At 39.6% G+C, this 23,535-nt stretch overlaps 1 protein-coding gene across 1 annotated transcript in view; it reads left to right on the top strand.

Moving 5' to 3' along the window:
• Window positions 1–22,486, top strand: part of peak1 (pseudopodium-enriched atypical kinase 1) — a 105,250-nt gene extending 82,764 nt beyond the window's left edge. Inside the window, exons 5-7 of the mRNA XM_079252406.1 lie at window positions 6,672–6,913; window positions 12,912–13,726; window positions 19,038–22,486. Coding sequence (XP_079108532.1) covers window positions 6,672–6,913; window positions 12,912–13,726; window positions 19,038–20,399 — 2,419 coding nt within the window. The 3' untranslated portion in view covers window positions 20,400–22,486. The remainder of the gene's footprint in view (window positions 1–6,671; window positions 6,914–12,911; window positions 13,727–19,037) is intronic.
• Window positions 22,487–23,535: the final 1,049 nt, after the last annotated feature.

Genomic DNA, 23,535 nt, shown 5'->3' on the forward strand with positions numbered 1-23,535 from the left:
ACTTCTATAACTAGAAGCACTCAGAGTGCAGACCTTCGTCAAGTTGTTGTAATAATTTTTTTGCCAATGACGTCATTATTTTTGAGTTAGAAGCCCAGATGGCAAAACTATCACAATTTCCCAAAAGCAAAGAATCCTTTTTAAAAAATTCCTTGATCAGATGGTGATCCTGATCACCATCTGATCAAATCTATTCACTCATTCGATTCCTGAGATTTTCTAAAAAATCAAGAGATATCTGTCCGTGATTCTTTTGAGTTATGTCACTAAGAGACAGACCGACAAACGAATGCCATCGAATACTTGTTGGTGGGGGAAAAAATCTTCCTACTCCTGAATGAAGGTAATGACCATAGCAGATAAATATTGCACGCCCCTTTAAATGTATCTTTGTTTTTAAAGCTCAGAGTGTAGCTAATGTTGATATTTCAATTCAGCTCCTATGTTAAGTCTACATCACCCCCTGATGATCTAATGAATAATTTTGCATTCAGCATCGTATTCCCATTAATATGAATCCCCTGGAGTGGATGATTAAGCTCCAGCTTAAAATGAAGAAATTTAACTTTTACTAGCTGCTGCTCTTCAGGGCAAGAATGCCTCTTGTCTGTCATATACCTTCCTCATCACATATTCTAGAGGTCTTGGGTCTTAATTTGCCCTGCAGATGGCATGATCTGTGTTGCCTCTGCAACCCCTACATAATGTATCATTTATTTCTAACCCTGTTGGAACACTGTTGAACACTGTTTTTGGATTTATCTCTCAGCCAAACTTAAACAAAGCTTTAGTCACTAACACTCAACTGTACTGCTGCTGTATATCTATTCTCTTTCAAAAATGGTTTTTGTCCTGTTTTAACCTTCACGTCTAGAGATCAGATTCTTACTTTATGACTAATTGTGACAAGTACTGAAAGCATATATTTTGTCGGATACACTGTATTTTCTGTTCTGCCTGTATTTCCTCAACGGCTCTTTCTTATTGTTCCACTCTTTTCCCTATTTCATTGTTATTTTAGGGTTTAAATACAGAGAAAATTACCTCCCACTGATGTTATTTGGTTTTATTTATCATACAGAAAAACATAAGATCCTGATATGTTTTTCTCAATTTCTCACTTTATGTCTGATTTGAATCTTTTCCTTTCAAAGGCATAAGGTATTTCTTTACTTTTTAAACACACCATCCTCGCTTTACCTTCTGGGTTGCCTCCAGCATGTGCTGCGTTCCACCTTGCCTTTTTCTGTTTTATGTAATTTTGTGCTCCTAACCCACCTCTTTCTACTTTAAGCTTGAAGCACTGTGAACTTTTAAATATTTTACCACTCTCCTGTCAAAACCTTGGCCTCATTCTGTCTCTTTTTGAACTTTCCTGTTTTTCCCTCCTCCTCTCGCCTCAAATGTCATCATCTCGTCGCTCTTCCTGAAGTTTCTGTCTCATCTCTCCCTTTTCAACAAGCAGTGTACAAATTGCTGATAATATCAAATGCTCATGAAAACACACCCAAACCTCTCCAAATTAGACCTCAAAGCTAAGCTTGAAATATGAAGAGGAAAAAAACTGCGATGTTGTCCAAAACAAGAAAGGACCGCATGGTTATTCATAACAGGACAAAACTAACTAGAACATACATGTCAGTGAACTAAAATATTCAAATTGCAAATTTTAGGTTGCAGTGGTATTGCGTTGTTATCTATCAAATGCCAGCATTCTTCAATCGTACAGTTAATCTACAAACTTGTCCTAATTGTCTGTATTGTTTACCAGTGATGATATTGTATATTTCAATTAAAAAAATGGCCTTTTAAGGAACAAAAACATTATGTTTCCTTGGCTGTTTAAGAACTTGAACATTTCCCAGGCCAAGCTGACTTCCTTTTGTTTTTGTTGGCAGTTGAGGGGTTAACCCTGCTAGGTTTTGTTTTTTCTTTTGACTTGAAGCTGTTTTATTGCTGAACGGTGGGCGTGCTCTTCAGGACTGGCAAACACACATTACCTTAAACAGGTGATGGAGGGGGGAAACCGAACAGGACAAAGACTGAACACATGCAGGATTTCACAAAGCAGGTCGATTTGCGCTGTGTAAACTCTGTTCAGTCTAGAATGTGATTTCACCTTTGGCTTGTCTTCAGGGTTTTCAGATGGGAAGCTGTGTGAGCCAGTACAGTGGGTAAGGGCTCAAATTTTCTTCTGTTACACACTTCTGTAACCTGTAACCACTCGGGTCAAGATGTCATGTTAACTTAGTGGGGCGGAGAAAAGTTTTAGTTTGGTATGCTCTGTGCTTTGGACATTCGCTGCAACCATGTGAAAAAGTTTAAACAAAAAAAACAAGTGAAGCTGATGTGTGCTGTCTGAACAAGTCAGATCCTGACACTGAAACGTGTTGCAGCCATAAAGGTATTTATTGAGACAAGGGCCTCTAAAGGTGTGTATCCACAGTGGATATTTTGCTCATGCCGGGTTAATATTCTCCTCATTGGATTTAAATTCTCTTTTTAGAAGCTTTATGGTTTACCCATTAATAATTTGGCAGTGTGCAAAAGCAGTGTCCCTTAGGTTTTTTGTGTGAGGTTGAGAAGAAGAAAGATTCAAACAGGAAGTTGATCTGGCATGCACAAGTCAGGAAACAGCAAAGTTAAAACAGAACAAAATGTGTTGTATTTTGACGTTTTCTTATAAATTCCACTGCTAGTCTCCATGTTTGGTTATCAGGCTTGCATTCTTGTTTTATCAGCCTTTTATAATGACTGTCCTGTGTTGAGGTGCTACATTGTGTTAATCTGCACTCTTTGAAAGGGGTATGGTTTATAGCCTACAGGTATATGTCAGATCTGATGTTTTCCTCAGACGGTAGAGACACGTGAGTTAAGGTGTCTTTCTTGTGTGCTCACTCTTCTAATAAAAGAATTGATGTTATGTTGGAGAAAATGTCCTAAATGGGTCTAACTTTTGATGCATTTTATCTATGTGGTGACTGAAAGACCATGTTACATAAAGCATGCATCATATTACAGCAAATAAAACCTGTAAAAAAAACTATTTAGAATTGAAAATGTCAGGGTATAGAGTGCTTTTAATACTTGATTTTCACATTGATACTGATTGTCTGGAAATAACTGGATACATTACAGTAATTTGTGCTTCTACTTTTATACACCAGATTCAGAAAAAAACTAAAACTGTTTATTCAACTGTACAAAGCCATGGGTTATGTATGTCTCTTGAGTTGTACATTTAGGGACTTTTCCCCATGTTCACGTTAATCATTAGTCACATTGGGAACATGTGTTGTCAACATCACAGTCACAGGAAGTGACACATTGTATTGGGGATAATAGAGACACTCTTACAAATCAAACCCACCCATGACATGTAGGCAGTAACAAACTCTGAACTTTTCCTGACCTAATCCATTTACTGTAAAAAAAAGTTTTACATTACTTATCAAAAATAAGTATTTTCCAGCAGTGCTAGAATAATAAATGGTGTTCCAGCACAACAACGTGAATTTTGGAGCAATTAAATCAGAAGATTATGTCACTCAGTGTGTGTAGCTGCAACACAGGTGGGCGGAAACTCTAATATCTCAGATTACACTGAAAGGCTAAACAATATGACTAAACAATAATCAGACCCAGAGTCAGTAATCTGGGCTGGCCTGTTTGGTTTTGGGATCCTCAGATAATTTATAAGATAACCAGAGTAAACCATGGTGGTTTAAACAAATGTAAGTTTTTATTTTATTTTGCAACCTTCTATGATCCAGTATGTTTTTTTTTTTTGTTCTTTTAATTACTAAGTAAGTTTGTGGTCTCTGTTGCATATTAAAGTCTTAAATGAATAGTACATGGTTCTCATTTTGGTGTTATTTGAAATAATAATAAATCATGTTAATCATCACATTTCATATCTCATTTGTTTGTAAGCTCTGTTTGACAGACAGGACCATAAATAAAATGTAAAAAAAAAAGAAAAAAAAGAAAACATGTTGATGTTTGTATATTAACTTGTAGAAATCCCACAACTAGGGTCCAGTTAATTTAAATTTGAAGTATTTCATGAGATTACACCAGACAAGCTAGATCTAACTTGTAATTTAGAAAAAACAAGCATTACACAACATTTGACTGAAAATATATGAAGTTTGACTTTGTAATTATATGTAGGAAATGATCCTGTTCTTCAACAAGGTAGAAAATAAACCTCTTTTTTTTTTTTTTTTTTTTTTTTTTTAAAAGAAAATGAAACCATTTACTGGCCTGTATTAAATGTCTGAGCAGCTAATTGGGACAAATTCACTGTGGTTCAACTACCAAGCACACATTTTTAAGTTACAGTAGTTTCTGATCATATCAATAATATGTGAAGGAAATTAAACATAATATGATCAAAGCAAGTTCTCCAACTTTCCGACAAATATAGCTATACTATGTGGAACTAAGTGTGGAAGTGCTCCTTGAAGAGCTGAGTCTTCAGCTTGCTCTTAAAAGTAGACAAGTACTCTATAGACCGGACAGAGTTTGGGAGATCATTCCACCGTCATGCCACAACAGAGAAAAAGAGTACCTAGTGATTTAGTCCCAGGTATTGGTGGTAACATGAGGTGTCTTTCACTGTTGGAATGTAGCTGTATTGAGGGACTGTAGGCCTGGATTAGGAAGTGAAGGTAGACAGGAGCTGTTTGAGTTATTATTTTGTAAGCCAGAAGCAAAGCTTTAAATTTGATGTCTGCTGCGGCCGGAAGCCAGTGAAGAGGAATTAGCAGCGGAGTGACAGAACTTGTTTGGGTTGGTTGAAAATCTGACGCGCTGCGGTGTTCTGGATCATCTGCAGAGGTTTAACAGAGCATGCAGGCAGACTTGCCAGTAGGGAATTGCAGTAATCGATGTGTGAGATGACCAGAGCCTGAACCAAAAGCTAAACCAAAATATTAATGCAACTTAAAATATTTGGCCTCATTCACCAACTGTTCTTACAAATTTGTTCTGAAGATTTACTTAGGTACTTCTCACGCAGTTTTTGGCATTTGTGAAAATCTCCATTTCTCAAATTTGTTCTGAGCTGAGATCAAATCTTACAAACACTCAGGAGAACTCTTAAAAATATTGGAATACCAACATGTTAGAACAAAGTCCACTTTTGTGTTGTTTTTTACTGTTGTGTTCAGTACAACACCATAAAGTTGCAGTGGTGATTTTATCAGCTTTTCCATTCAACTTGTGGGAATTTGTAAAGCAGTTTATTATTTTAGAAGTATTGAAGAACTGAAGATTATGTTCCAAAGTTAACATGTCTCTCGGGAGAAAAATAAAGGGTTTTTCAGTCAAGAAGTTGGGGTCAAAATATACTTTTTGTTCCGTTTCCTCAACTGCAAGAACCTCAAATTGTAAATGTCCAGTGCAGTGGTTTCTTTTTAGTGTTATTATTGGTTTTATTCAGAAAATAAGGTTCTGTCTGGTTGCTTGGTCAATCGCAGCACTGACAGACTTACCTGGAGGTTAAATTTTACACTCAGCCACGAGTCTTGACCTTTTCTGGATCATTTTTGGCAGTTTACTTATTCAAAGTAACAAAAAAAAACCAAAACAATAAAACCCAAAAAATACTACTCAAGAACAAATTTAAGATTTGTACAAAGATATTGGTGAATGAGGTCCATGGATGAGGATTTGGAATTCATTACCAGGTCATGAAAGTTTGCCAGAACACAAGGACTTTGTGTGTTTTTGTTTATTTATTTATAGGTTTGGTGATTTATGGACTGCCAAGGCAGAGGTAATGTTTCAGCGGCGCTTTACATTTGTCTGTCTGTTAGCAACATAACAAAGATATGGGTAGATTTTGAGTACATTATCAGGAAATCTCAGAAATGGAAAAAGGTACAAGTGATTGGATCTTGGAAGTGAACTGGATCACCGCCTTGTTCCATGAATTTTTTTCAAGGATTCTTCACTATGGGAAGATATTGATCAGTTTGCCATTAGAGCTTCTTACTCAAAAGCAAACACACAGTCATTGGCAAAAGAAGAAACTAAATTACAATAGCTTGGCGGAGGTCTGGCCCCTCTGAGTGCTTCTAGTTTTTGGGGGTTGTTTATTCCTTTATCAACAACAACAAAAACAACTAAATGATAAATAACTTATAACCAAACTCTTGCACCTCAGCACTGAACCTGCAATAGGGCCGCTGTGTCAAATTTGGTTGAAATACTATATATTGTACCTCTTTATAGAGAGTTCAAGTCATCACCACTGGCTGTCAGAGGGCTCCTCAAAACACATTTCACTGCTGTTCCTTCTCCATCCACCTTCCCCCAGGCTTTTTATATGTAGTTATCTATAAAACGCACCAGGCTTGAAAACCATATCTTTCCAAGTTATGCAGTGTCCACATCAACATTTACTGAGATAAACTAAAATAAGATATACTAAGTTTTCTGAAATGATGTAAGACAAATGATATGAAATGATAAAGACAAAAAGTTTTTTTCCCCCTCCATTTAGATCTTGTGATCTTAGATACACTTAACTTAAGAAACCAAAACAGTGAGAAAAATATCACTAGGAAGGAGGTAAAATGTTATCCGCTCAGACATTAAATAGAGCAAGTATTTTTAAAGTATTTTAGCACTGAAAGAAGCATGCCGCTTTGTGTCATGTGCAGCCAGGTACCAGTCAGCAATGCCAGGGATCAGGAGCTGCCTACTGTCACCCCCCTGCCTGCAAAAGTGAATCTGGGGCTGGTGTTTGGGGAGAAAGAGGAGGGCCATGCGAGCCAGTCTGCAACTCCAGCTTCAGCCAGCGAGTGCAGTGCCAGCCTTGGCGAGCCTGAGGAGGACGGGAATCTCTCTCTTCACTCCCACTCTCCTGCCTCCAGCCAGTGCAGTGCCACCTACAGCAACCTGGGTAAGAAAGCTCACTCTTTTAATATGTATTGTTAAAGCTGAAGATGTCAGGCATGAAGTTTTAATGGTGGGTAAAGTCATAGTTTTAATTTTAATTTCATGAAGCTTTTATTTAGTGGTACCATAATCAGAACTTAACAGTTGATGGATATTATCACAGCCTGTCTCTGTTCATTTTGTACAGTTTTATCTCCTAAGTGGCTGACTATCTGAAGCATCAGCACACTTCCTCATGTGTGAAGTCAGAATTTATTCCCTCCTAAAACAGCTGGAGCTCAGTGTCGCAACACGACTTATCTTCTGCTCTCAGCTTCCTAAAATAACATGAAATATTATTCATCAGCTGGAGGTAGGAAATCTTTGCCCTCATGCTTGCGCTTCTGTTTGGAAGACTAATTCTGTCCTTAACCAGACTTTCAAAAACCTTTAAATGTTTATTTGTTTTTAGTATGTATATTTGTTTTGACAAGTTTTCAGATGGCTACTTTACACTTAGCATTTCTACTTCACCCCAGGTAGAAGGATCTGGATTAAAATAGCACATCAGTTTTAAAGGTACAATATTTGCAACACTATCATATAAACCTGTATAAAATGTATTCTGCCCTTTACCAGCTCTTCAAATACCTGTTCTTTTGTCTTGTTTTGTAATTTGATTTAGGAGGATTCCCAATAAATCTGTTCTCTGGAATGGAATAATGTTCAAATTTTGTCCATTAAGTGCAAATATTAAAAAAACGAACATCATGTGACCCACATTACTGCACAGTATCAAGCCAAGATGGTACAGTTTATCCAAAAACTGGTTTAGTTGAGCTTGAGGAAGTGCAGGGGTGTAGTTATGTTGAATGTGAGACATAAAACCACAGTAGAAACTATATTAACTCGATAAGATTAAATAACATGATTGTCACATTGTTTAGTTTGTGGAAAAGGAAAGGAAGGTTAAATAATGAAAAAGCACAACAACAAATCCTTATCGGTGCTTTGCATTGATAATTTAATATAAAAGCTTTGCATGGGTCATTGCAGACCTGTTTGTATTCATCCAGCATCACAATAAAGAAGTTCCTCACTTTTGAAGCTTGTTTATGCCTCATCAATACAGAACATTTTAAGTATGCATGGTTAGCAGGTTTGAGCGCATAGAAACGGGTTATTAGAGGAGGGAAGAAGGGGAACGGTAGACATGGTGATCAGGGCCCTGCTGGCCACTTTAAACATGAAGCTCTCAGTGAGTGGGGAAGCATCACTCTGCGATCGAGTGGTGTGAGAGGGAACATGAAATAGAAACACGTCAATAGAGTGGAGAATGTGGGTTTGCAGTGCTGATGGGTTGTTAAGATGCTTGACTTTAGGTGTACACATGTGGATGCGTGGGTCTTTCATTTCCTGTTAAATGATACATCAGAGGAGCAAAATACTTTGTTGTTTTCCTGTGTTGGACTTGCTCTAATCTGCTGAGTATTTTCAGTCTGTTTGTGAAGCTCAGAATGTGCATTGGTTCTTTAGTTCTACGTGTTGGAATTTAGTTAAAAGCTCCATGTATGGCATATGATAATCTGCATGCAGACTAATTTTACTTTGCTACATGCTGGTAAAGAGGAACTAGATTGATGAGTGTGTCTCTGTGTTTATGCACAGTACACTACATTTTCTCATGCACACATGCTGCATATCAAAGCAGAATTTATGCGTATTTCCCCATTTATCTTGTTCTTTTGACTGGTCTGGATTTGTAAAGATAAATAACTCTCTGTTGGTTACGGCTATATATTTGCTTTGGAGAGGAATCGCCTAGAACACAAGTGTCTGTCTCGCTTAGTAGTGTACGCACTTGTGTTTTAATCAGAGCATCAGGCAGGAGGAGGCAGAGCGCTCGCTGCCTCACTCAGAGTGAATCCTAAGCGTTGGTGGGAGCTCTGAGCCTGCCTGTTGGCACCAGCTGCTCCTCACAGATTCAGTGATGGAAGCAGATAAGAGAATTTCGTTCTTCCTTCCTGCTGCGCTGCAAATATTTTTGAGCCATTAGTGGAATTAAGGTAGGCTTGTTTTTCTTGTTTTCATTCTTCTATGTTCATATTTGCCATTACTCGTCTCCTGCTCAGCTTCTCACCTCTTTGTTTTGTCTTCCTCGGTCGCATTTACCTCATTTATCCGCCTACTCTTTTGCTCATGTTTCATTCTTACCCCCTCTGGTCCTTTTTATTCTCCCCACCTCCTCCATCATCTCCTTTTGTTGCAGTGTCAGTTAGTTTGGTTGCTGCACGACAGCTGAGCAGTAATCAATGTGCTGCTGCAACAAGTTCTTCATCCTCTTCATCGGCAGATGAAGTTTAGAAGTAAATATTCAGAAGAAACATATTTCAGTAACTGCCTCCATTAACTTTTAATCAGTGTGCACTTGAAATTTATATTTAATACCTGTGATTGGACTTATGGTATGATACAGAGAAGAAAATTAGATGATTCTGAATTTGTTAGCATTAATAAGCAAATATGGGGGGGGAGCAGATCTTAGCTCATGTATAAATTGTACAGTTACAGTCAACATTTTTAGTTTTTCAGTCCTCTGCAGATTTTTATGAGACCAGGTTCCTGCCTGCTATTTTATCTCAAACAGAAAGTCATTGTTATCACTTTCAGTTACTTGTATGGTGGGGTTGGTTTTAACTTTACCATGTCACTTTATCCCTTTCTTATGGTTTTGTTGAAATTCCCAGCACAGATAAGAAAACTGGTTAAATTTAAAATCTGGTCTCAGACTGATAGGACTACCTTATTCTTCTACCATTGCTGTTGTGCAACAGAGGGGATTCTGGGGCGGTCTTCCACCTTAAAGACCGCTCTGTGATGTAGATGCTTTGTGAATCCTTCCATCTGGCTGGCAACCTGACCTGGTGTCTGCCATGTCTGTCAGCAGTGCCTGTATGTGTATTCATACACCCACACCTTGCACCCCCAAATCTGCGGTTTCTGCCATACGCACAAGCTAGGGATGTGCTTGGACTTTGAATAGGTACACCTTGCTAGTACTGGGTCAGACCTAAGTTTTGCCTTCAGAACTGGCTTAATTCTTGGTGGCATAAGTTCAACAAGGTGTTTGAAACATTCTTCAGAAGTTTTGCTTGAAATTGATACAGTACCATCACACAGTTGCTGCATACTTTTCTCTGCTTCACATCCATGATGAAAATCACATTCCTCCACATCACATAGATGTGGTGACAGTGGAGACCATTGGAGTTCAGTGAACTCATTGTCATGTTCAAGAGATGATTTGTGCTTTGTGACATTGTGCTTTATCCTGCTGGAAGTGTCCATAGAAAATATCCCACACTATTACATCAACCAGCAAACCTGACTTGTTAATATAAGTCAAGTTGCAACAATCTTCCATTTTGTTTACGGCAAACTCTAACTCTACAATCTGAAATGGACACTCATCAGAACATTTTTCTCATCTCTTATTGTCCAAACTTGGTGATTCTGTGTGAATTATAGCCTCAGTTTCATGGTCTCAGCTGACAGGAGTGGCACCCAGTAAGGTTTTCTGCTGCTGTCACCCATCTTCTTCCAGCTTTGATGTATTGTCTGTTTGTAGAGTTGCTCTTGCCTTTCTATATTCTACAAACGGTTTGTCATTTCTCCGATGACATAAATAAAACATTGTCATCGAAACAACTGCCGCTTGTTGGATATTTTCTGTTTTTCTAACCATTTTCTGTAAACCATAGAGAAGGCGGTGTGTTAAAATCCCAGTAGATAAGCAGTTTCTGAAATACCATATTTATGCTAACGAGTAAATTTAGCACCTACTATACCCAATAAAGTGGCCAGTAAGTGTAAGAGACTGTTCTATCACTGAAATTACCAAGTTGCACCTTAAATTTCTTTAACACATTTGTAATTGTACTTCTTCTTAATTAATATACTTTAATGTAAATCAAATAATTAATTTCAGATCATTTTAATACAAACATTTTGGATTGCTTTGGGAGGCAGTAGGGTTAAAACACACTGGTTATATTTGCAGCTTATTGATATTTGATTTTTTTTTATTTAACTTCTATCCTTGAGAAAATAACAGCTAGTCTTATGTAATATAGTTAGCTCATAGCCACATCACAGCAACAGAAGATCCTTATAACTGGATGAGGGAGGCTCCTGCTTTCCTGGATGGATTACTGCAGATTGGTGGAGGAACCCATTAAATATATTCATCCCAGGAAGGATTACATAGACTCATTTACTTTACCCTGACAGCTTTGTCTTAAGGGCCTTTACTGCATTCTTAAGATGATGACAGCAACACTGACACATGGAGAGCCACTCATCCTGTTTAACTAGAGTTTGTATCTGTAGCATTTTGCGCAAGAAGAAGTTTGGTCATTAGCTGGTCATTGCCTTTACTGCAGGGATGGGTGTAGTTCTGTAGAGGAGGTGACTTTCTTACAATGAACAGTATTATGCACCAAAAAAGTGAAGGTGAGCCAAAACAATGCAAGGGGTTATATGTGACTTTATGAACCCATAGAAATAAAACTACCAGATTGTTTTATTCATGTCATGCAATCAGTGGAACCTCTTTGTTCTTTTTATGTTGTCACACTCTTGTTTCTGACCCGTTCACCACTGTGGTCGTCAGCATCAGAATGCCTAACGAGTCCAATCAACCCCTCAACCCTCCAGTAGCCTGCCACTGACAGCTGAGGAAAAATAAGGTCACACCAAACCCCTGATGAATTGGCTCTTCATGCTGCCTCTTTAAGCTTGGCTCCGGAGCAGCTCTGCAGATTGAGTCGGGCAGCTGGATGATCGGAGGAACAACTTGTCCCCAGCTGTTGTGCTCTCTGGCTTCCATTCGCTTCAGAGACACTAGTTCGCTCACATGCGGCAGCACACGAGCTCGTGTCAGCCTCTCATCTTTGTGAGTGTCAACGAGCCAATGGCCCCTGGAAATGCCTCTTGAGAGAGAGACAAGTAGCTCTGGTGAAGCTCTAAAGAGAATGTTAAATTCAGGTGTCACTTGGCGCCCTTTGAATTCTGAATGTTTTCTTGTTTTACTTTTTTACCAAAGTTGCATATTTTATGCTGTTTTCTTTTCAACAAACAACAAGGGAATTTGACATTGAACATTGGAAAATTAGAAGAAAATTTAAAAAAGGAAAGCATAGATTGAAAATACACATAACTGTGAAAACAGATGCAAGTAGCCGATTCATTGAAATAAGTTGTTGTGACCGGACTCTGAAAGCAAGTGCAAGGGGATGTTCATGGCTAATGATGAGATTTATTCATGTTTTAGTATGCATAAATGGATAAATAAATGCTTCAGAACAAAGATTAGGTTATCCTTTTTAATTTCCAGTTAAGTATTAATGCAGTTGTGCATAATGACATGACATTATCATGCAGTTGTAACCCCAGGGTTGTAATTCTTGATGCTTGGTTTGTTTGTAAGAGTATTTTTTTCTGCCCATACACAAATGCTGTCAGAATGTTTTACAGACCCTCTAGTTCCTTTACATGTGGTTGTCAAGCAACCCTGAGCAATAGTTCTCAAAGCTCTCTGAAAGCTTTTTAAAGTTTTCCACAGCATATGATGCTGTTTCTTCACCTATTTCCAGTTCAGTCCTTGTACCTGAATATTTTCAGTATGATGAATTTATTTAAGCAACTCTGAGCTATGAATTATTCAAGCATACAAAAGAAACTCACCTTGAGAAGTTACTGTTGTAGTTTCAACATAATAAACACTTTTTAACTGTTGTCTTTTGGTCTTTTTACCAGCAAACCCACATTATTAGTTCTAGTTGTGTCCATGAAATATTCCAAAGGTAACACAGTTTAACAGGCAGCAAGTAATGTTGAGTTTCTTGATGAGTCTCAAAATGCTATTAAAACTGGCTGGTGCCATGAAACCAGTCAAGCCTATAAAACTGTCCCCTCCTAACTATTTTTTTTAGTCTTAATTTATTCATGTTTTTCACCCCCAGGTCAATCTCGAGCCAACATGATCCCACTGAAGCAACCACGGCACATCAAAGCATCCAACGACACTTTGGCCTCCATTGACCTGGACGGCTCCATCGAACAGCCAGCACCCAAAGCTACTCCACCACCACTACCCAAAAAGGCCGTTCCTCGCTCCAGCACTGAGCCCAACTTGGGAAGCAAAGAGCCCATTCAGGTAGCCCTTAGACCTCGACCAGAGGCTAAACCAGGGGGAACCAACTTGAGTGTGGCCAATCCTCTCTATGACTTAGACTCCACCTGGGAGACAGGGAGCCAGAGCTCTTCACTCGGCTCTGAGCCTCATCGAGCCCATGACCACGAGAGCGGTGACTCTTTGGAAAGACCATCAGCTAACACAGCAAGCAGCAAAGGTCGTCTGACCAGTGCATCCTCTCTCGTCTCCCAGCCAGCACCTGTTGCAGCCAGTTCTGCCTCAGGTAGGGAGAGGAGAGCCTTCCCAAGCACAGAGTCTCTGGTTGGAAGAGGTCGAACTGCAGGCAGAGGCATTGCTGGAGGAGGAGTCTCCAAACCACATCGACCTGCTCTGTACAGGGGCTTGGACAGCTGGGATGAGGTGGTGGGGAGGATCCGGGGACTCCACATGGATACCCTGCAGAAGTTAGCATCAAAGTGCGAGGACCGTTTCATGGCTGGCCAGAAAGATCACTTGAGATTTGGCACCGACAGCTGGTCACACTTCAGGTTGACGACTGGTAAACCATGCTGTGAGGCAGGGGATGCTGTTTACTACACTGCCTCTTACGCCAAGGATCCACTGGTCAACTATGCCATTAAGGTGAGTTGTCTTTATTTGATTGTAGATCAGAATAAGATAAGTTGCTCTTGTCTTGGAGAATTATGGTTTACCATCAGATGTGAGAAAATTAGGTAAAAGTTCTGAAAGAGTTCTATTCAATCCAACACTGCTAGGATCTGCTCCGCCTCCATGTTCGGTTGTTGCTCTTCTCCTTCAGTAATTCTTGGTGCAATGAAAGAGTGGAATGTGATACTTAAAAGGTGCAGTGTAAATTCAATTTCGATCTGGAAGAATATTGTATCCAAGCTGAACCGAGTTCCCAAACTAACGAGTCAAGCGGACTCTGCTGGTGTGAATGCACATTGAAACTTGCTGCTTCTATTCCCGGTGTCTTTTTTCTTGTTTATAGTACCTGAAATTTACTGAAACAGATTACTAATCCTGTCCAGTCAACTGAAGTGAAACTTTAGACAGGGAAACTGATCAGAAAATGTTATAAATGAATCTTGAAGGAAAGTTCTTCTGTATATCATATACTGAGTGTAATTTAATCTTGCGTTTCAATTCTGAAAACATGCGAAGCCCTGAAACAAATCAAAACTAGCTTGTCCTACTTTCAAATTGAAGACCTGATCCCCCCCCCCCCCCCCCCCCCAAAAAAAAACAAAACAAAACAAACTCCCTTTTAGAATTTATGGAGTCTTTCAGTGGCTTATTTTTCTGCTTGTTACAACAGTGTGATTTCATCAATGTGTGTTTAGGGTGAGTGCCTGTTCTGCATTCTCCTGATATCAACAGTGATTTTTATCTGGATATTTTTTGCCCTTGTGGTAGCTGTATAATCAAATCCTTTTTGCTTTCTTTGTGTTGTGGAATCTCCTCCTACTTCCTCTGCAGAGGTAGAGGAAGGTGTTAATGCTGAACTATTGCCACTTAAACTTTGAGCCCTCAGGGGACAACACTGCAATAAAACCTGTGTGTGCATGCAATGATGTTTTTTATTTGTTTTTTCCATTCTTTCCATTTTTATGATATTGTTAGTCTAGCAGTTTGATCCTCAGTGTGTACGTGGTTGTGTGTGAGTGAGAAGAGTAATAGGTGGGTGGAGGGGGCAGAGTCTGTCGGAAGACTTCTGAGGCTTAACATGAGTAGATATGGTTGGAGGTTGCATTATTCACGGAGTATGAGACACTCCGTTTCTCTGTACTTCAAAGCTTTGCTTTCATAGTAACAGAACTCTCAAAAGAAAGTTCTGTTTTATGGGTTGTTTTTTTTCTGTATTATTTAAAAAAAATAGCAACCAGAAGTTGCAGAGCATAAACAGAGATCCCAACTCGCCAATTAAATTCTCCCCAACTCTCCGTTTGATCATGACCTAAATGTGTTCCCGCCTTTTTGGACCTCAGACTGTATTTGGCTCTCCTGCAAATGAGAGCCATGAATACTGTGATATTTTTAATGCAGAACTAATAATTTATTATCTGCCCTCTGCAAGTCCAATTCCTGACTCTCCATAGAATACAGCAAGTGACTCAGTGAGCTTTAAAGCCAGAGATATTGCTGAAGTGTCAGTGTTTCAGCAGTAAGTGGGAAGAGGAAAATAAAGTGTTTGCTGGCCTGAGGTACAGATGTACATTTAAATGTGTTATTTAAATAGTTAAAATTCCAGAAAGGTAATAAAGGAATGATCATACAGTCAAGGTCTGCATGCCTAGTCAAATATACAGCGAACCTTTACATACCAACAGTTTGTGTGTGGTTCATAGTCATCCAGGCTGTTTTCCAGTTTACTAAAATCAGCATAAATCAGGTCAGACGGCAAATCCAGAAGTTAGTAGAAGTAATGAGGAAGTGATTGTGGTTGACTGTGGTGGTTTTATGGCAGCAGTGCAACTTTTACTCAAAGGCAGAGGTCAGAGAGACTTGAGCAGAGCAATAATTTTGTATCATGTTCTACCTGATAGAGTCCTGCCAGATCATAATCTGATCATCATATTAATAGTTGAATAGCAGTTTGGTGAAATCTTACTTCCTAGTTCTGTCCAAAGTGTTTTGAACGTGTTGCTTCAGATCTTCTATCCAAATAAGATCAGGACTCTGACTGGTCCTTTTATTAACATAGCCTTCGTTGTCTTTCAGCTATTAATTCAGACATGTGTTTTGGGTATTTTTCTTATGGAATTGTAGTGTGTTGACGCTGCTGCCGTTTGTTTAGTTTCCATAATTAGTACGTTTTGTTGGCACAGTGAACACCAGCTCTGATATGAACTAATAAAGTGGTCTCTCGTCTGCTAGAAAATCGGGGCACTCAGTTCACTTGCAAACGGACCATTCAGTGAAGAAAGTGGAACCAACCACTGGAAAGCATCAAGAAGAAAGGATTAATGCAGAGTATTATTGGGGGGGGGGAAACAAAGCCCAAAGTGTTTAAGAAAAACAAGTCAGTCATCCACACCATAGTGAAACTATGAACCACAAGACCAGAGTTCTGCATGGATCCACTTCCTCCAACCCATACCCCCCCCACCCATCAGAATGACCAGACCTTGTGTGTAAACCAAAGGAAGATGTGAAATTTTTCACAAATCACTGCCCAGTTATACGAAGTCCCCAGACTGTGCTGTTGTGAATCTTCCCTCAGCTGATAGTATGGATCTCATTGTCTCATCAGTAGTAACTGTTTTGTTGCATCTTGCCTCAGTTCAACAACTTTTTTTTTTTTTTTTTTTTTTTTACAAATGTTTCCATTTAAACCTAAAAGTTTACTGCGGATGTTTTAGCAGCTTGTATTTCGTCCTTGTGATGAGTGAACTGCAGGTCTTTGAGGAGAGCAGTTTTTTCTTGTTGTTTTGAAATGCTGTTAAACAGTATCTGTGAGGCATGTTAGATGCTTAAGTTCCCCTTTCGTAACCAAACAGACTATTACAGACTTGTTCTTGGATAACATTTGTTGGTGGACCACTAATGGTGAGGATAATGATGAGCTTGAATTTCCTCCATTTAAACATAATCTGTCTGACTGCGGATTAGTGAAGTCTTAAGAGATAACTTTGACACGGCTTGAGGCGTTTTGTTCAGTTTGGACTTCACAACTTGCGTATTAAAAATCAACTGAAGTAGATTGTTCATGCGTTGTTACTTTTATTTGACATGTTGTTTGGACCATATTCACTATGATTCAAATCAACATCAAATCCTAATTTACATGTTATTCTTTGTGTTCTTCTTATTGTTCATAGCCTTCTTTTTTTTTCTTTTTTTTTAATCATAGTAGATATTTTGTCATGTCATAACAAGAGGTCCATGGTTGCATTCATGATTCCACTTGCAGAAAGACACTGCTGTTCTCCTTGCAGAGTTATTATCCAAGTTTAATAAAAGACTTAAAGAAACTTAGCCTCCATTAATGTTATTTATTACTTCCACTCCTGTAATGCTGGGACAGGCAAGCAGTGGGAAAAAGTGTATTTTCATACTGATTCTGTTCAACCAGAGAGTTCTGATCCACATTATAGGCTCTAATAGGTAATATTGATCACATCTAAGAGAAATTATACATTAATGTGCAACATACAAACAGGAAATTGTACTTCATACAAAATGGTCTTGCCACAGTGGAATCTCACCTAAAGATATGTTTTGCGAAAGTGATTAGTGAGTGTGTACTGACCAACTCTATCTCCAGCCTTCATCCTCATGGCCTACTGACAGCACCACCAGATCTACAGAGCAGGATGAAGTAAAGGGAAGGGAATGGTCTGTCCAGTACCAGTCAGATGATTATCAGAGAATCCTGATATCAGTAAATCCAATGGAGGAGCAACGCGAACAAATACTAACAAGAAGTCAAAGTCCTTTCAGCTTGGAGAAGGAGGGAACTCGGATGAGGAACACTGTTTGTTTTCACCATAACAGCTCAGAAGTATTTTTAACTCACAAAGTTTACAGTTCAGATCCACTATTTAATATTAAATAGTTAATCTCTTTGTCATATTTAGAATAATGTGTTTACAATCCCATCTGCAAGTATTATTTGTAGTATTTATAATATGGTTTTAATTTGCTGTCATTTTTACATGAGAAGCCATGAGGAAAAACTGTAACTTACTTTATCATCAAAAATCACCCCTGAAAAGCTTGTTAGCTTGTACATAAATATAAGATAACATTGAGAAATAATTTGTATTTAGTTGTTATAAGTCAGCCCTGCAATGGACTGGCGAGCTGTCCAGGGTGTACCCTGCCTTTCGCCCAAAGACTGCTGGGATAGGCTCCAGCTTCCCCGCAACCCTGAATTAGATCAAGTGGTTGGGAGAATGAATGAATGACTGTTATAAGTCATCCAGAAACCACAATCTTGCTCATTTGTTATCCTTAAACATTTACCACCACATAGTATATGTGATCACATAATGATTCAATCATTTCATTCGTGGTTATCTCGTTTTGTTTTCTGTCTTTATTTTCTGTTTTTGATTTCCAACTTGTTATGGGGAAAAAAATGGAAGAAATGTAAGAAAACTACTTAATGTATGGGGTAAAAAGGGATGTTAGCCATAACTTTCTGTTATCATAATGGCAATGTGTTAATGCCTTAATTAATTAATGCAATTTATTTTATTGGGTGTAAGCATGTTCTTTTTTGTAAGTCTTTTGTTCACTGGCTCAGATACACACAGAGAAACCACAGCTCACTGGACGGAGGTTATTGGCTTGTTAAGACACATCTTAGCTATTTAGAGCATAGGGGTCTGATCCTTCTCTAGGTCTAACAAAACTCTGCTTTGTTCACATGTGATATACGTATATATACATACTAAAGATATATATATACTATATATATATACTAAAGATGTCCAACCAGTAAGTCTCTCTGTAATATATTTTAACTTCTGTCCTTGTTTGTTTTAGTGAACACTGTTACTTTTTCTGACTGTGCTTCACATCTTCAAGATGCAGAGATGTGGTGTCACCGCAGTCACCTATTCCTGGCTTATCATTTACACCACAACCTGCTGCACTGAGTTTTGAAAGTGTTTTTGATTTCTCACTTCAGTGCTTTTCTGCCAAAATAGTGGCAATCTGCTGCAGTACAGTGCAGATGCTGTTTGAAGCCTCACATGTAGGTCAAAAAGCCTTTTTATTGTTACTTCAATTTATTTTGTCGACTAGAATGAGTCGCTGGAACTTGATATTAAACCATTTAAGGTTTATATTGACTACAGAAGCTTTGACTGTGTGGCAAATGTCATCTTTTCTAACTGAAAAGTTAATGGTGATGTAACCATATTAAAGCACGACATCAACCATTTTTCATCTCATGTCCTTGTTCTATGTTTTACTTTTCCAGATCTGTCGGAGCCACATGAAGGAGACCCAGCAGCAGTTTTTCCACAGCCTGGCAGTGAGACAAAGCCTGCCTGTGCACTTCAACATCCAGCAGGACTGCGGACACTTCCTGGCTGATGTCCCCACCCGACTGCTTCCCTGGGTAGAGGAAGAAGAAGATGAGGAGGAGAAAGAAGATAAGGAGGAAGAAGGCTTGACAGAGTCGGAGAAGGAAGTTAAGAGGGATGCAAAAATGACTGAATCTAAGGCATCAGCTCCCAACGGTAAATTAGATGAAACGTCAGCAGCAGGGAACATGAACACAGCGGGCCGTCTGAGGAGCCGAGTGGTGGTCATAACACGTGAGGTTCCTTTCCAGACGGTGGCTGATTTTGTCAGAGAAGGCATGAGCAGACACACACAGAACCCGGAGCTGTACGAGCGTCAGGTCTGCCTCCTGCTGCTGCAGCTGTGCTCCGGCCTGGAGCACATGAAACCCTATCATGTGACCCACTGCGACCTGAGACTGGAGAACCTGCTGTTGGTCCAGTGCCAGCCTGGCAACCCCTGGAATCTGGACATACTTGAGCCCAACAACAACAGCGGTGGTGGCGGCTCTGGTGCCACGGCGGCCAGCAGCGCCGCCAACTCCACCTGCCCCGCCCGTCTCATCATCAGCAACTTTTCCCAAGCCAAACAGAAGAGCGACCTCATCGCTTCTGACCCCGGAACGCTGCGCGACCATTCGAGGCTAGCGCCCGAAATCATCACCGCTACACAGTACCGCAAGTGTGATGAATTCCAGACTGGGATTCTCATATACGAAATGCTGCACCGACCCAACCCATTCGAGGAGATGCCAGAGCTGAAGGAGCAGGAATACACCTGGGCCGACCTTCCGCCGCTGCCTGTCAGATCTCTGTATTCACAGGGCCTTCAGCAGCTGGCCCGGTTACTGCTCACTGTCAACCCCTCAGAGAGGATCCGGATGTCTGAGGCTCGAGCCTGCCTGCAGTGCCTCCTCTGGGGCCCCAGAGAGGACTTGTTTCTGGCGCTTGGCTGCAGCAGCACAGGCCCCATGTCGGGGGCCACTGCGAGCCACCGAGAAGCCACGCTGCAGAACTGGCTGGACCTGAAGCGGACACTGATGATGATCAAGTTTGCAGAACGCTCTCTGGACACGGCCTGCAGTGTGAGCCTGGAGGACTGGCTGTGCTGCCAGTATCTGGCATTCTCCACCACAGACAGCCTGAGCCGGGTGGTCCACATCCTGCAGCAGCCGCAGCAGCAGCATCCCCAGCCTCACAACCAGAGCCAGCCCAACCCCCAACCCCAAACACATGTTACACACTCCCAACACTTGGCTCAGTCGCAGCCACTCTGAGTTCCTCTGCCTAGCTGTTACCATGGCAACAAATCCCCTGTGTGGTCCCTCGGCGCATGCTAAAGTGTGATGTAAGCTAATAGTGATCTTTGTTGTCGCAGCAGTCAGTTGTCACCTTACAGCCCGGTGTGCAGATTCTGCGCTTCATCGGTCCTCAAAGCGACGGGCCGATCCCGTTAAACAAACAACTCAGCATCACCATCGGTGCGCACGCGCATCTTCACACACCTTACACTCCACCAACACAAGAGTTTTCAATTACTAAATTACAAATACTTGTATGAGGAAGAATTTTAAGATTTAATGTTTGAAGAAAGTTCTGCAAGGCTGTGTGAGGTTTTGTAGCGATGTGCATTAATATTCCTTTTTAAACAAGTTTTAGCAGCCATGAAAGGATGTTCCACAGTGAGAATCTTTGAAAAGGGAAGCTACGATAGCATCAATGAAAAAAAATTCATCCAAATTATTTACAACGTCCTTTCAGTTATGTATTTTAACAATATTTTATTCTTTAGATCTTGGGAGGACTAGAACAAGAAATGAAGGCAGCTAGTCCAAAATGAAGGGAATTTTTACTAAAAACCAGAATATTAGTCTGACTCTTGTGAAGGTGGAGTGTGTGTTAAGCAACAAAGCCAAAGATCAGCCTCAACCCATCCACTAACAGATACTTAAACAGGTTTTCAACCGAGATGTTGTTTCCTTGCACAACAGAGCTGGACACGAGTAAAAGCAGGTAGATTATCGTTATTGGGCAGCCATCGTGTCTTTACTGAGTCGTTTACTAATCTCTTCCTTTAGTTTTGTGGCACATAAACTGATTTTGTTTCAGTCCTGCAACTTTAGAAAGAGTGGATGGGCCATTTCAGGGACTGCAAAAAGTTCTTCATTGTGTCCTGTCGAGTTGTTTTTGAATGGTTTCTGCGTTACGGATGATATTTGCACATTCAGCCTGAGCAGTGGCGCCTCCATGGATATTGGAGATCCTGATGAGACTGAGGACAGGAGACAACTGAGGAAAGTTGCTGTGAATTTGAGGATCAGACTCATTTGCAGACTGTTTACGCTGAAACAGACTTTTGGACCTTGCCTCGTCGACACACACACACACACACACACACACACACTTATCTTCTACTTCAACCACTGTTTTCACATTTAAAGTCTTTATGTACAAGACAGCATTGACGAGACCGTATCCGCTCAACCACTGAGATTTGCTTCCCCTCTTTCCAGTTTTCCATCCTTTTGTTATCCAGCCAATGATGAAGCAGATCTTCCATCCACGCTCCATAATTGATCAGAGCCTTCCAGTGTGTAGTCAGTGGATCACAGGTGCACAAACTCCAGCTTCCTTCATTTTCAGTTCAACTGCACTCTGAATTTTATTCTTTTAACATGTTTTGCTTTAGTTTTGCTTGTTATTCCATATACCAAACATCAGCTGATCACAAAGGGAGACGTGTACTGTCTGGATCTGTGTCCCGTCTGTTTTACTGCACATATAAGCAGAAACATCCTGGTCCAGAGTGAAAAAGAAACGAAGCAAGAGTGATTTTGTTGCTGTGTTAAGTGAGGAATGTGTGTGGGACAGCACTGGTGGCTGACCTTGTGTCCAGAGATTAAAACCTTTATATAGTATAAATATAAATATTACCTTTATCTATTTTAATCCACACACTATTTAGTTGAGTACAGAGCACCTCTATTATCTTCATCATCATTTATCTGTTAAAGCTTTACTTTATTCCATCTCGCATGTTTTGGGGGGAAAAAGATGAGCAGTTTTCACTGTCCTGCGCAAAGGATAAACCGGAGTACATTCTGAATGACATACAGAGTTTTTACCCCTCTTTATACTTTACCTGCTTAGGAGAAAAACCACTTTTGACAAAGGATGAGTTTTGAATGCAGCATTGAAACTTAACATTCATCAGCCGCACAGACAAAGCAGATGTTGTTTTCTTGCTGTTGTTGCATTGTTGATTGCCACTGAACCCGAATAGCTGACGCTCTGTAAGGCTTTCTTTAAATATGTGTACAGTTTGTCTCCTGGCCCGCCGCCATATATTGTTGATCAAGTTAACCAGCTGTAACAGAACAATAAATATATGTTTTTATATATACACACCTTGTTTGTGTCTCTGTTGCATCAGTGGGCCTGATATTACCCTACGCTGTCACACACAAACACACACTCACAGGATTGGTCGATGATGAGCCTTTCAATTATTTACCTTGGTCACCTCTTGGCAAAATGCAGTTTATTCAAGTATACTATAAGTATACTTGTTTTAAACTAAAACAGATTGAAATTTCCTTCTATATAATATCTGGTATTTATTTCAGGATGGTAAAAGTATACTTATACTAAAAAGTAGAGAGAAAACTCAGACTAATTTTGGTACATTACACTTTAAGCTCTACTCTAGTCTGCAGTCATTTAGCAGACACTTTTATCCAAAGCGACTTACACACGAGTGAGAACAACACAAGCACGAAATCAAACCGTAGAGGACATCGTAGGAAGATGCTAGTGAACTGTCCAGTTGGACGCAGGTCCTTCCATGAAGTTCTACAGGCTTTTTTCTATCTTTTATTTTTGTTTTTGTTTTTCTCCCATCCCACCACATAATTTTACCTATGTTAAAATACAAAGAATTAAACCATAATGTTTGTTGCAAAGAACATTGTACATTATGAGAATTTTGGGTTCTTAAGATGAGCACTTTTTTTTTTTTTAAACCTTTTTTGACAAAAAAAAAAAATCCTTCAGTTCTCAGTTTGATACACTATTTTGTTCATATTTTTACAAACAGATACAATTTTTTTCCTCTTTTATTTTGGCAAAGAAAGAATTGTTCCAATATTTTTACAAGCAAATGTGTACTTTTTCCTTTCATTTTTCCAGCAAAGGACTTGATTTCATAGAATTTTTTTGTATTTAAACACATCTTAAATGTGTGTTTATTACTTTAAGTGGGTCATTGTAAATGCATTATATATTATGTTTAAAATATTTTTATATATATTTCATCGTTCACTTTTGTGATTTTTGTGAATACATTACAGTCTAGTGTACAAGCATGAGTTCACTTTAAAAAAAAAAAACTTCATACAAGTAGGAATTTAAATA

The sequence above is a fragment of the Telmatherina bonti genome, assembly GCF_933228915.1.
Source record: "Telmatherina bonti genome assembly, chromosome: 2".
NCBI classification, from domain to species: Eukaryota; Metazoa; Chordata; class Actinopteri; order Atheriniformes; family Telmatherinidae; genus Telmatherina; species Telmatherina bonti.